Raw genomic sequence first — 10,289 nt, forward strand, 5'->3', positions numbered from 1 at the left:
CTTCCGCTCCCACCATCTTGCCGTGAGACAGCAGCAAGCGGGGAACTGGTGGATTTGGAGCAACGATGCTGTCGACCGCTGGTTACGTTGACCCTGTGTTCGGGTTGCCCAGAGAGATCAGAGAGAGCTCTGCGGTGCAACGTCGCTTCTCTCCGTATACTTTCAATGGCGGGTAAGCGCTTCGTTCGTTGTGCGCCGGTGTTTTTCTTTGGCGCTTCCTCTCCCTTTAGACCAGGGGTCCTCCACCTTGGCAACTTTAAGACTTGTGGACTTCAACTCCCAGAATTCCTCAGCCAGCAAAGCTGGCTGAGGAATTCTGGGAGTTGAAGTCCACAAGTCTTAAAGTTGCCAAGGTGGAGGACCCCTGCTTTAGACTGATCCTGCCTTTCAGCAAAGCTTCTCCGAGTGAGGTTAGTTTCTTTTTCTCGCCCTGCCCTCTCATCCCCCTGTGCAGTAGGAGAATGTGCAGTTATTCTGTTTTTCCTCAAGCTCTTGTTTCTTCCATAACTTAAAACTCGTCTGTAAATCCCTGAAAGGCCTGGATGTGACTTCTAACTAAATGTATATAAAGCATGGTAAAACTCAGTAAGATCATTACAGCCACAAAGGCCATACTTTCACTTTAGAAGCAGCAGCAGAGTATAATAATGTGGATTTAGTGATGCATTAAATGTAGGGATTCTTTCAAAGGCAACCCAGAAATTTAAGCAAGGCTGAATTACCAGTAGCAACTGGTTGAAATTATCTTGTGCCAGGGCTATAGCTCAGGATTGATTTTCTAAACCCAGTGCAACGTGTTGCTTTTGACTTACAAATTCCTAAATATTTAGTACTCTCCAAGAGAAGTTTCCTTGGCGTAAATATTAATGCGCAAAGCAAGAGTGTACAGTAATTTCTGTTTGCCTTTTGGAAACTGACTAAGCAATACTCAATGGACACGCTAACTCCTGGTCCTGAAGTGTTATTTACAGCAGATTTTATTTGCTTCAGATGTCACCTTCAGTTTCCTTATATGCTGCTACTTGTTTGATTCTTTATCCAGCTTATTTAGGGAACTCTTTATCCAGCTTATTTAGGGACCTTTTAAATATAGTAAATGTTAAATGTAAAATTCAAAAGAAAGGCAACTGTTTTCCTTAAAAGCTTGTCGTCTTATTGCTTTCCATAATTTTTAAATGTGGATAAAAAGAGATTACGGAAAACTTCCAAGTAAATAGCATCTAAACCAAAAAGAGGGTATCTTGAGGCTTCAGTGTGGAAGCCTCCATCCATGCATACTTAAGGTAAATTGGAAGAATGATTTCCTGCCAATTTGAGGTGGGAAATGCACATTTTAAGGCAAAGTTAAATAGAATGAATGTTGGAGAACTTCCATAATGTTTCTAAAAAGTAAACCTCTTGAGACAACTCTCTTCTCCCAGCCCATATTGTGCCCCTATGTATCATCAGTGGAAAGTGCTGTTTCGGCTCCCCATAGCTATTGAACTCCGACTGATGTCACACATTTTTACATTTTATGGCTGTGAGCAACTGAGTATAATTCTTACCTTTAAAAAAAAAGTCTAAAGGGCACAAGTAAAACTAAAATGCTGATATGGAAGGTTCCACAGTAAATGTAAATGAATAAAGGCTAAACAATTACAAAAAAAATCAATTCTCTTTTTTTTACCCCTTCAGGACCATATTGGCAATTGCTGGTGAAGACTTTGTTGTTGTCGCTTCAGACACCCGACTGAGTGAAGACTACGCAATTCATAGCCGGGACAGCCCTAAATGTTACAAGCTGTAAGTTTGATCCAGGCTTAGTGATATTTGGAACATGCTCATAAAAAAACATTTATTTTTATTTATAAAATTTATTGGCCACTCATCTTATCACAGGGTAACTCTGGACAGTGTAAAAATATATTTATACAGTACATTAAAGCATAAAGCCAAATATTAGAATCTGATGACATGTAGGGAGGGCGGGGGGTGAAGGGGATAGAGGTGGGATCTGTTGTTATTCTATCAACCACCTCTGCTGCGTTTTTCCCCTGTTGGGACCCCAATCAACTGGCAGAGCTAATTCTGAGATGCTTATGAAAGGATAGGAGGGTTGGGGCCAACCTCACGTGGGGGGGCAAGATGTTCCAGAGGAGCAACAGCAGAGAAGGCCCTCCTCTTGGACCTCACCAGCTGGAATAATCGGGCTATGGGACCCACAGCATGTCTCCTCTGCCGGCACAAGTGTGACGGGCCAATCCCAGTGGGGTGAGACAGGCCCTCAGTAGCCTGGATCCATGCCATGAAGGGTTTTAAAGGTGATCACCATTCTGCACCAGCTGTAGCTTCTGGATGCTCTTCAAGGGTAGCCCCATGTAGAGTGCATTACAATAGCCCAATCATGGGATGACCAGGGACCGAATGATTGAGTGTAGTCTATGTTTTAATTACTAAAACTGTGTTAAAACAATCTGTTCTGTTATATACTTCTTTTTTAATTTATCTATTAAATAGAACAACAGTTGCATTACCAAAAGATTTAGCCTGTTCTTAATACTTCTACTAAGATAATACATTTTTCAGTTGCTCCAGATAGTGTATTCTTTTATCAGAGGGCTTGAGAACTACAGGTTTCAACACCCTGCAGGTCCAGTATTGCATATCAAAAAGATTGTGAAATGTGCACTGATGATGTTACCTAGTTTGGTAATGAAACATCTGCAATAAAACAACCAAGCTGAGAGAGCACCAAGGACCCCACAGTTCAACCCAGAGCTACAAATATTCTTTTCTGATGTAGTTTTTTTTTCTTCCATCCTGGGCAAAAGTGAGCACATGTAGCTTTTTATTGCTATGTGTGTGCTCACTTTAAAGTGTAACAATGATTAAAAATTCATTCACTCAGGATAAGTTTTCCTCTGATTTAATTTCATTTGGAAAAGTAAAATGCTTCACTATAAGTAAATGAAATATTTAACTTGGGGGAGGGAAAATGTATCTTAATAACTTCAGTATTTGCCAGTGTTGTAGAGTAGCACTGCAGTAGTTTAAGTCTAGCATAAGGGGCACCTTGGGTAATATTCCCATACAGCCATTAATTTTAGTATCACTCATTGTCTCTCAGTCTAAAGCAGAAAAGTCCGATAGATTTAGACCAGTGTTTCTTAAGCTCAGCAACTTTAAGATGAACGTTAACTGACTGATGGGCTAGGGAATTCTGGAAGTTGAAGTCCTCACATTTTAAAGTTAGGCTGAGAAACATTGGTTTAAATCGTTTCCCAGTTTGGCTTGGGTGACTGCTAGTGCAAATCCATTAGATTGTGCTTGAAGATTAACTACATAAGGAGTTTTGAACATCTGTTAATTTTGATTAGGATGTGCCCTTTGAAAATTTACCCTGTTTTTCTTCTGTTGGTTGAGATAGTCATTATAAGTAACAATGTGAATGTTTGAAGAAAAAACAGATCTAAAACCCCATGAATTTACAAAAATAGCAATGTGTTTCTTGTACTGTTTGGTGAATAATTCATAATTGTTGGATGTGGAAGGGACCGAGGGGGGGGGGTGTTGTTCACATGCATATAAACAAGGAGGCTTTTGTAACTTCCCTGAAATCAGTTCCTTAGTATATTTAGCACTTGTTCAAAGTGTTATTTTCTATATTTGACATAGTTTACTGCAGTATTGAAAGAAGTATATATAAAATAACCCTAGGAGAATACATTGTTGTAGTGTGTCAAAATTACTTACAATCTTATCAATATTATGTTTGTACAGGACAGATACAACAGTTATTGGCTGCAGTGGATTTCATGGAGACTGTCTTACCCTTACTAAAATCCTCGAAGCAAGATTGAAAGTAGGTTATTGTATATGACTTAGTATTGAAATTGTACTCAATTGTTACATTAATTTGATATGTTGACACTTAAATCCCCTTTTCCTCTTTATACACATAATAAATTCAGTGTTTAATTTGTGCTTGCTCAGGTTGTTACATAAGTATTTATACAACTTTTTCTGCTGAGTGCTATTTTACTTATAATTTGCATCACAGGAAGCTCTAAAAAACAGAAAATACTCAAAATAAATGTCCAAGGTTTCTTACTGTTCTTTTCTTTGCAAGCTTCATCTTTTATATTTTTGTAAACTGTCTGGTTTTATTATTCTTTAAACTGTTGGAATATCATTTCAAAGTGACATGTAGCATTCAAATGAATATGCCTGTTTAAGGAAGTTGCTAAGATATATTTCACTTGTATAGTGTTGTTAAAAAATAGTGCAAGTCACAGCATGAATTTACTTCATTTTCTCTTTACCATTAATCTCAGTTGTATAAATGAGATATAGGAAACATGTAATAATGAGTGATTGTGGCTGTTAAAAAGCTTATTGCAAACTTGTATATAAGAGCTGAATTTGTACCAAAAGTAGAAGTACAGTGCTAACGTATTTTTGTAGCAGAAGAGGAAAATTAATCTTCTGTCTTGGACGCTGGAATATGATAAGTAAATTATCAGCCTAATTTATTTTTTTCATTAACAAATTCTGATTTATTTTTCTTGGTTAGAGCAAATGAGTCCTGTTTTATTTTAATATGTTTTTTCAGTAGATATCTGCTTGCTTGGAAATTCATGTTAGGGACAATTTTAGCAAGAACATTTTGCTTACCTCTGTTGTAAATATGTTCCAGATGTACAAGCATTCCAATAATAAGATCATGACTTCAGGAGCAATTGCAGCCATGCTTTCTACAATCCTGTACTCACGACGCTTCTTCCCTTATTATGTTTACAACATAATTGGTGGATTGGATGAGGAAGGTAAGTTCCATTTGGATTCCTGTAAAAGTGTTAAGGAGATCACTTGCCCAGAGATATCGGACAATAGCTTTGACTGGGAAAATAAAGCAGTTCTTATAATATGATTCTGAAGTTACCGTTTAAAAAGTAAAAGCTTTTTAAACATATAGCAATATGTTTAGCACACATACTAATATAAAGATTATTTAAATTGATTGTAGTTGCCCACTCTAATGGGCTTTCAGTGGCTTACAAAATATAATATTAAATTAAAACAATGAAAAACATAAAACAAGGTGGTCCTGATTAAAAACAGCCATTAAAATAACATGACAGCTTCACCTCTCCAAACATGTAAATCCCAGGATAGTAATTGTGTATTTATAAATGTGTAAATCTTTAGTAGAGCATGTGGTTTCATCATAATAGTTTTCTGTTGTGGTATGAATCACATTTGGGTGGTTAAAATGCAATCCTCTGGTACTTAAACAGCCTGTGATGTTCATTTGTACTTATTCCAAAGGTGGAATTAAACTCTATGGAATTTAAAAGGGGCGAAAACCAATCTCTTCGGATATTTATGTTCAGTTCACAAAAGAAGGAGTTTCTAGTTTTCTTGAAGAGAATTTCATCTTACTAGAAATAAATACAGTTCACACAAACAAAATATGAGGTTAGATCAAAAGATGATGTAATAGGCTAGCGTAGCTGGCTTTTCTCTCCTGATTAAAAACTTCCAAGTTTGAAGAACTCCATGGAGTGTCATGCCCTGCAACAACCCCAAAAGAGAACACTGAACATGGTGCAAAGATTTCCATTTGAATTGTTATATATTCACAAGGATAGATGCAGAATTTTCTTTCTATAGATATGATGATTCTTCATTGTAACCAATTTATTATTTTGTAAACAAGAAAATCTATAGAGTTTGCACAAGATCTAAAATAACAGGCAGAAATATTTAATATTTATCATTAAATTGTAAGCACCTAGTGTGCTCTTAGCAATTGCTATGAGTCTTTGATTTAAAAAAAAAATCAGGGAAGATCAGTCATTGTGATCTAAAGTGTTTTGCCTATGTTAAAGAAAAGAAGCAAACAGACTCTTATTGTTTCATTTTCTCCATTTAGCAGTATAAATTCTGTGAGACAAAAAGTATGTGGGAACTTTACATGATACAGACTTTACATTATACTTTTACATAGTGTTAAATTTTTATTTAGTCCCTGATTTGTATGCCTTTCTTTTTGCAAGTTAGTGATCATACCTGTTCAGTTTTGTTACACCTGTTTAACAGGTATACCTGTTAAAAGTGCAGGGTTAAATTAAACTTCTGTTTAAACTAAAGTTCTGTTTAGGAAACACAAATCTTTGGTTTCCATTAGGTGGTTTAACTTGGTTCATTATTTTGTATTGTGTTCTCACTTTATTAATGACTATCATTTTGAATCAATTTTATTACACTGTACTTAACTGTCAAGTCCTTGTTCCAGCATGTGACATTCCTATACACCTATTTTACTTTTCTAGGGAAAGGTGCGGTATACAGTTTTGATCCAGTAGGATCTTACCAGAGAGATAGTTTCAAAGCTGGTGGATCAGCTAGTGCTATGCTGCAACCTCTGCTGGACAATCAGGTAAGTGTTCTTCCATTGTTGTGCATCTATTGATACAGTGATGTCTGGGCCCTTAACTCTTTCTAAAATATTATTTGGGAGCCATCAGAATAATTTTTCAGAAGATGAAAGAATCCTTCACCCTAAGCCATAATGTGGTTTATTCATTTTGGATTATATATTGTGAAAAATAGTAGGAATAAGAAAGGTAAATTCATAACCACTGACATTTTATTGCCACTCTGCTTATGGCAGTTAAAAATGAGCCTTATAAGCCTAGATTGAATAGTTTTACACAACTTGGTTTTTCGCTCTCGCTTACTAGCTTTAGGTACGGTTAAGATATTTAAATTTTAATAGCTGGAGCAGTGAAGGATTGGACAATGAGTAAGAACACACAATTATAGCTTATTGATTGAAGAGAGCTGGCCACTGCATGAAGGAATCTGAACTATGATTGGTTATTGTGAGTGTAAAGGGGGAGTGCCTTGTTTCCCACTTTTTTCCTCTGTGTGCCTTGTATGCTCTCTGTGATTTACCTCATGATGTTCCTGTTGTGTTGATTTACCTGACGATGCTCCTGTTTACCTACCTTGTTTACTCTAAATATATTTATTTATATAAAATTGGTTCTTGTCAGCGTCTCTGACTCCATTTGGACCCCAGCTGTGCAATTCCCTGTCAGATTCTCTTTGAATAAGTGAGAGGGGAATCATTTCTGCAGAGGCGTTTGGTAGAATGTGTGTGTGTTCCTACAAAACCGTGCTACAGTCTAATGAACTGTGTTCAGCCATAGACATTGGAAGGCTGCTCGTGTACAAGCGAAGAACGAAGCAACTTCATTCCTCTTAATACAACTCATTGATCTGAATGCTACTTTTGTTTAAATGATAAGAACACCTTCGCTTTTGCAGAATGTTGATTTGCTATCTTCAGATGATAGTTGTATTAATGCATCTGAACAGGTGAAATTATTATAATGTAATGCTGAATCATTGCTGTTGTAATCAACACGGTAGACTTGTTCTACCAAGCTATAAACTATTTAAAATGTTTTTTTTCTCTTTAAAAGGTTGGCCTCAAGAACATGCAGGGTGTGAAACAATTGCCTTTGTCCTTGGAAAAGGCTTTGCAGCTGGTAAAGGATGTCTTCATTTCTGCTGCAGAAAGAGATGTTTATACAGGAGATGCACTAAAGATCTGCATTATCACAAAAGATGGAATTAAAGAAGAAAGCTTTCCACTGAGAAGAGATTAATCGCTGCACCATTCAGTTAAAATGCTTGATCTCTAACAGTCATTTTTATGCAGATTGTTTACAGGTAGCATGTTAACATTTGATAAATTAAAATAAGGGGAAAAATTGATGCTTCATGTGTAATGTTTCATGACATGTTCTACAAATAGAATTTGGGTTATGTGACCTCAGCTTATGGAGAGAATCTATTCATTTGTACAATCTACAAGTTTATTATTTGATGCAGAATACAAAGAATTTCTTAAACATCCCAGGGTTCATTCCTTGTGTATTTCTATAGGCAAGCTGATTGGGGATTCTGGAAATTTCAACATTTCTAGAAGTTACATTACCTAAAAGTAGCCATGTGAATGAAGTTAAATGCATATCTATATATAATATGCATTTTTTAAAAAATGAAATAGTAGCAGTTGAGGAACTGACATTTCTTGGTACCAATTATTAAAAAAATAAGATGGATGATGTGTAATTTTCCTGTCAGCATTATACAGTAGAAGTGAGGATTTTTTTTAACTGCCTTGCCCTGTCTAAAGTCCTGGAATTCCCTACCGGGCTTCTAATTAAGTACTAGCTTCTAAGCATAGATACCAACCATATGATGCCACATAGCATAAATGCAATATATGTTAATGTATTTGATTGGCTGAAAATATATTTTAACATCTCTAATACACATGTCCTTCCCATGAAATATCTTCTAGGCACATGGGCAAGATTTAAAAAAAAAAATTGCCCCTAAGGTTAATTATTTAAACATTGTTTCCTAATGTTTAGTTAAAAGGTTCAGCAAATTATACTACGGTGCCATGGGTGTCTGCAGAAAAACCAAGGTTTTGTCAAAGCGAAGAAACTTGTATAATGACATCATAAAGCAAGTTCCATCCCTTACATACTTGAAAGCAAGTGATGAAGCAAATAAGGAAGAAGTAGACTTTGCATTGTGATACTGCAGTGTGTATTTCTTCATTTGCTTTTCTTCCTCCGTTTCCCAGATTTCCATGTACAGTGTCATGTATCTCACTCACTCTGGCTTGGGAATTGTTTCAGAATATTTTTGCAAGTTATCAGCAAACTTCTGATTATGATATTAGGGTGCTTGACACCTTTGGTAATCTATTAAGGACTGTAGATATAAGCACCCCGTTGTTGGCTAATTGCTAATTGCAGCTAAACGATGCATGGACATGGCTGCAACTTGGCAATAAAGGTCATGTTATCTGTACAGAAGAACTCCATATTAAGTCTCCAGCATCTCCAGAACAAAACTGGACAAATGGTCTGAATGCCATCATTCATCAGTGTTGATAATACTGGATTAGATTAGGATGGGCAACTATGACAACATTGCAACCTGTGGACTTTAACTCCCAGAATTTCTGAGCCAACATGCGTAAAGTTACCATAGTTGGTCACCACTGGGCTAGATCGTTCTTTATTTAACAGGAAGAACGTCTTGTATATATTTGCTTTTGTAAGTACAATATGAATGGAATTCAGGTACCTTTTACCTAGAACTTCAACTTACATTCTTCTATGATACTGTACATAAAAGCAGAGAGTAAGATATGTGCCTCTCTAAAGAGGTGGTTCTTTCATTAAAATTGGAAACTAGATTTCTGTTCTAAAACGATGGCTCATCTGAAGCTAGATAATTGATTTAAAATGCTATGTGGCTTGGCAGTTTCACTTATTCACCTGGAATGGTGAAAGTGCACTCATTTTTATGTACTAAAATCAGTAAAAGAGGTAGTCTGTGAGTAGTTTTTATACATTGGTATATCTCAAGACCGTGATGAAAAAAACTCCTTTTTTTTTTCTTTCGTTGTATGTGACAGATGAGAAAATGCTACATTCCCCATATTCTTTGACTTGTTTAAAGGCCTTGTGTTTACTATTCAAGGATAGTGCTTTTCTACCAAAGGGTTTGGCAAAGCTGTTGCATTAGTGACCATTAGGTGGCAACATTGCTATTTTAAAGTGAAGAGGTCCTGTGATTAAGAAGCATGGAAAATCTTTCTGAATGGTAGTTATCTAAACAGAATAAATAGCTCATGAAAATTAAACATACTATGTATCTATATCACTGTTAACATCTTCCTAGGCAGGTATTTTCATATGAGAATATTTGTCTTAGCATTAAGCTCTTATCGGGAAAATATAGACGGTATCTTTATTTTTCATAGATAGATAGAAATCAGGATGAGGTAATATAAATACAATATTGCCTTGAATTGCCTACCAGTCAGTTTTATTTGGTGACCCCAAGTTTTAGTATTATGGCAATGGAAGTCCAAATTTCTCCCTAAGTAGTATGTATGATTTTATCCACCTTTGCCATATATTCTCTTATTAATATGTCTAAATACCAAAACATTACAGATTCTCCGACCTTTTCTTTCTAGATGTTGTCCTTTTATACCTTGTTCTTTTCTGTACTTGATATCTTTTGGTAATTTGGAGAAACCCAGAACTGATCTTGTGGTTTCCCACAAGCAGAATCAATGGGGAAGCTAGCGGGAAGTTGCAAGTTACATGAGGTCCTTACTTAACAACAGCAACCAGGACCACATGAAATATATATCAACCTTTGCCAACCTGTTGTCACATGGTTTTTCAGCTTATGATTGT

The 10,289-nt window shown here is 36.1% G+C and overlaps 1 protein-coding gene across 1 annotated transcript; it reads left to right on the forward strand.

The window, feature by feature from the left end:
- On the forward strand, nucleotides 1–8,333 carry PSMB1 (proteasome subunit beta 1). The gene is made up of 6 exons (XM_015819045.1): nucleotides 1–172; nucleotides 1,678–1,785; nucleotides 3,763–3,844; nucleotides 4,679–4,808; nucleotides 6,318–6,424; nucleotides 7,476–8,333. The coding sequence occupies exons 1-6, from the start codon at nucleotides 66–68 to the stop codon at nucleotides 7,659–7,661; spliced, it is 720 nt and encodes a 239-aa protein (XP_015674531.1). The 5' UTR covers nucleotides 1–65; the 3' UTR covers nucleotides 7,662–8,333.
- The last annotated feature ends 1,956 nt before the right edge of the window (nucleotides 8,334–10,289 follow it).

This window comes from Protobothrops mucrosquamatus, unplaced genomic scaffold (assembly GCF_001527695.2).
Source record: "Protobothrops mucrosquamatus isolate PMUCROS unplaced genomic scaffold, P.Mucros_1.0 scaffold853, whole genome shotgun sequence".
NCBI lineage: Eukaryota > Metazoa > Chordata > Lepidosauria > Squamata > Viperidae > Protobothrops > Protobothrops mucrosquamatus.

Bases quoted from the DNA above. Each gene is read 5' to 3' on its own strand.
- PSMB1 (XM_015819045.1), top strand. From the start codon at position 66: ATGCTGTCGACCGCTGGTTACGTTGACCCTGTGTTCGGGTTGCCCAGA. The intron at 3,845-4,678 runs GTAGGTTATTGT...AATATGTTCCAG, and splicing joins TCCTCGAAGCAAGATTGAAA to ATGTACAAGCATTCCAATAA. The intron at 6,425-7,475 runs GTAAGTGTTCTT...TCTCTTTAAAAG, and splicing joins AACCTCTGCTGGACAATCAG to GTTGGCCTCAAGAACATGCA.